Source organism: Zea mays, chromosome 3 (genome assembly GCF_902167145.1).
Source record: "Zea mays cultivar B73 chromosome 3, Zm-B73-REFERENCE-NAM-5.0, whole genome shotgun sequence".
Lineage (NCBI taxonomy): Eukaryota > Viridiplantae > Streptophyta > Magnoliopsida > Poales > Poaceae > Zea > Zea mays.
The window spans coordinates 36492291-36496133 of record NC_050098.1 but is presented as its reverse complement, the minus strand read 5'-3'; the positions used below and the strand labels follow the sequence as shown (position 1 = coordinate 36496133).

At 51.3% G+C, this 3843-nt stretch overlaps 1 protein-coding gene across 1 annotated transcript; it reads left to right on the top strand.

The window, feature by feature from the left end:
• The first annotated feature begins 622 nt into the window (after positions 1 to 622).
• On the top strand, positions 623 to 1477 carry LOC100283996 (uncharacterized). Its single transcript, NM_001156894.2, has one exon. The coding sequence runs from the start codon at positions 755 to 757 to the stop codon at positions 1040 to 1042; it is 288 nt and encodes a 95-aa protein (NP_001150366.1). The 5' UTR covers positions 623 to 754; the 3' UTR covers positions 1043 to 1477.
• Positions 1478 to 3843: the final 2366 nt, after the last annotated feature.

Here is a 3843-nt window from a genome sequence, read left to right as displayed (position 1 = left end):
TCGGCCTACCTAGCGCAGTGGTCGACTTGTATGTAGCCCCCTCGTGCCCACCCACCAACCACGAACGCATACGTTATCCCTCGGCCGACATGCATCATCGAGGAGCCACGAAGTGGAGAATTAGGACTGCTCCACTGCCACCTTCTTTTACCCCTATATTCATACTCTACAAATAGAAAATTAAACATACGGGCAGAGGAGGACGGGGGCTGGAGTAGGCAATTTCGCTCGCTCCTTCCGAGCGGACCCGTCGGCATCGGGCGTTGTCCGTCCCTACGATCCCGTCGCGCAACGCCGGCCGAACGGATGCACAGATCTGCAGCAGCGAGACTTTCCAAACCACGCGACCGTATCGAAGGGTGATGACGACGACGACGACGTCTCGATTACTCAAACACAAGCAGTGAACCCGCGGCGCCGTTTCCTGCCACCGCGCACGTGCCACCGCTTTTGACGCTTTCCCGGTTCCCGAGGCCCGTCGCGATCCGAGAAAAAGCGCGGGGAACCCGGGTGGCCCGTTTGCCTATCGCACCGGCACCAGCCCACCTCCAGCTCCCCCTCCGCCTCCCTCCCAGCCCCCAGGCTCTTCTTTATAAACCCCGCCCCCTCCTCCGCTCTCATCCTCCACCACACCACACCACACCGGCCGGCTCACACGCGCCGCAAAGCAGAGCACGGGGGGCTGAGACCAGAGCAGAGCGGAGCGCCACCAGCCAATCCTTTGCCTGCCCAAGCAGCAGCAGCAGCTGGCCCGATGGCTCTGTCTCTCTCCGGCACCTCCGCCCGCTTCGCCCTCGCGTCGCTGGTCCCCCGGGCCAGGGCCTACGCGGCGTCGGCGGCGTCCGGGGCCATGAGGCGCGCGGCGGAGGGCGCGGCCGCGGGCGAGGCCAAGGAGGCCGGGCGCGCCGCCGCCGCCGCCGCCGAGGGCTCGTGGGTGCCCGACCCCGTCACGGGCCACTACCGCCCCGCCAACTGGGCCGCCGCCGTCGACCCCGCCGACCTCCGCGCCGCGCACCTCGCCCGCACCTACGCCCGGGCCTGAGCGGCCCCGGCTCCCTTCACCCTGCTCCGCCTCGTCTCGTATGACATACGCGCACCGTACCAGGGTGAGACGAGGTGGGGGCTGGGGGTTCGTGTGGCGAACGGCGTGTTGAGCCACGCGCGCGTGCGGCCGCGCTCTGCGACGCCCGGAACGTTCTTGGGAGAGCGCGAGCGAGGTCTTCTGTCTTCTCGGTGCGGGTCGCTGTGCCATGAGATGTGACGCTGGGTCGTTTTGGGTCCGACCAACGGGAGAAGAGCGGCCTGTGGTCGGTGGTCGCCGCCGTGTGTGGGCTGGATGGCCTGCTCTCTTGTGCTCCTCCTATATATCAGATGTACTTCCTCCGAGGAGCAGGGTTTCGCCCTTTCGCTACCTTTTCGTACTCGCTAGTCGCTACAGCTACAGCTAGTACGTACTATACTATACTAATAAAAGCTACAGTTTCTTCCGGTTCTTGTCCTACCTTTCACGTCATCTCGATTACGTGGTGAACTTGTATGCAGTATGCTGTATTTTTTTCATCGGACAAAATATATCTTTTTTTATTGAACATAAACGAGCGGAAAGGTGGTGTTTATCCCTGTATAAACAAGCAGTAGTGGTTAGGGCTGGACGAAAAACACGTAGCTCGTTAACTCGCTCGATTCGATTTGATAGTGGTTCGACTCGACTCGTTTATAATTTGTAACGAGTTGAGCTTGTATTAACGAGCCAGATCGAACTGGCTCACGAGCTGACTCGCGAGCCAAACGAGTTGAAGTAATTAGTCAAATCACAATAATCTCCGATCCAAAATAGTTAATCTTGTACTCTACTATAGTTAATTTTGTTCTTTGTTGAGTGTGAAATATTAAGTTGCAAAATCTATTCTTTTTTCTAAATAGATCTCCTTTTCTTTTGCTACATGATTTTATATCTGTTCGTAGACACTAGACATGGTATTATCGAGCTGGCTCGCGAGCTAAATGAGCCAGCTCGAGTTGTCAAATGAGTCGAGCCGAGTTAGATCTTTAGCTCGTTAACATAACGAGTCGAGCCGAGCCAGCTCAATATCCACCCCTAGTAGTGGTGTACAGTATTGCTACAGCGAGAACCCCTACAGATCTCTTGGTAGACGCCCGTGGGCTTGCAAATCGATGGTACGTACTTGGCTGGTGAAGAGAACCTGGCCGGTGGGTATTACTTGGTTGGTCCCACGCGCCTAGCCTGCCACGGTACCACCGCCTACCAGTCTACCACTGGCAGCATCACCGCCCGGTCGTTGACCTAAACACGCGCTACTCCTGTTTTTACTACCCTTTCCTCAGCACCTCAGGAAATAGAAAGGAATATATATCCTTGATTCCTGCAAGTAGATAAGCCACGCAATCCGACCCGTCCAAAAGAAAACTTAACCGACCAATATAAAGGACGGGAAGGACCCATACAATCCAATGGTCAGGTATAGATCATGATGTTTGCTCCAAAACTCGACTCAATAAAATAAACCGACCCAATGTGTTCAATAGTGAGCCACGGGCTAACCCGACCTAACACTATGCACGGACTAAATAAATCATGACCTGACCTAAATAGAGATGGCAATGGGTACTCGCTACCCGAAATCCGGTGGGTTTTTGCTCTATTAGGGTATAAGTTTAGGTCAATTTCTGTACCCATGGGTTTGTTAATGGGTTCAAATGGAAACCCAACGGGTACGTGGGCATGAGTTTGTTCTTCCACTACCCATACCCGCAAACTCATGGGTTTTTAAAACTCGCCTTAAAATCAGCATTCCTTATAAATATATCTCATAATATTATTAATTGAATATGTTCTAGTTGAAATAAATTTCATGTAACAAATTTTAAGCTAAAATTAGTTATCACTTGTTCCTTTTATCCTAGCTTATTAATGTATTGATTGTTATTTACATGATAAATTATTTTTTATGTTGATGTTAGTGAGTATGGGAAACCCGTCGGGTACTCGAAACCCGCGTGGGTATGGGTTTGGGTAAAATTTTATACCCGTCATGGGTATGAGTTTTTTAGCGGGCATATCTTTTCTTCGCGGGTATATGTTTGGGCAAGTAATACCCATCGAGTTTTTACCCGTTGCCATCTCTAGACCTAAACTTGACCTAACCTGAACTTGATCCGACTCAATGTTTGAACATGTGTACTGCCAAGACATGTTCAAATATGCTAATATAAAATGCTTGCTTTTAGATCCATAAGCACGACACCACTACTCTTGAACATGTATGGCCTAGAGATCTCCGTTATCCCTACTAGATAGGTGGCTCTGAATTGGTTTATACAAGAGTATACCCTATACTATCTTCATATCAGCATCACATGACATGTACTCATAGGCGTCTCGTGTTCCAACCGTACAAGCCCTCTGGGTCTCTCCGATGCATCTTACACTATAAACCTATAGGACCCTGTATCGCGGAGCACATAACATAACGGTATAAGCCCTCAAGATCTCTCACACCCAAGGCACTTGATGGTGTAACGTTGTAAACCTTCGAAGCCACATGTGTCTAGGACAGTGTGGAACATGTATCCTAAGGTTCTTGACCGCGTACTCCCCTTTGGGGCTCAGGGACACACTAGAAGGGCTTGTTTGGGATAAAGTGTAATGAAGGGGATTAAGGGGCCGTTCGGTTAGCTTGGAATACAGCTGAAATTGTTCCGGCTTATCAAAAACTATATAAATTAGTGAATAGTTTTGACAGGGAATTATTCCGGCCCGTCGTTCCGAAAGAAGCGAACGGGCCCTAAGGGGGCTAGAATCCCTCACTATTTAAAATTGAG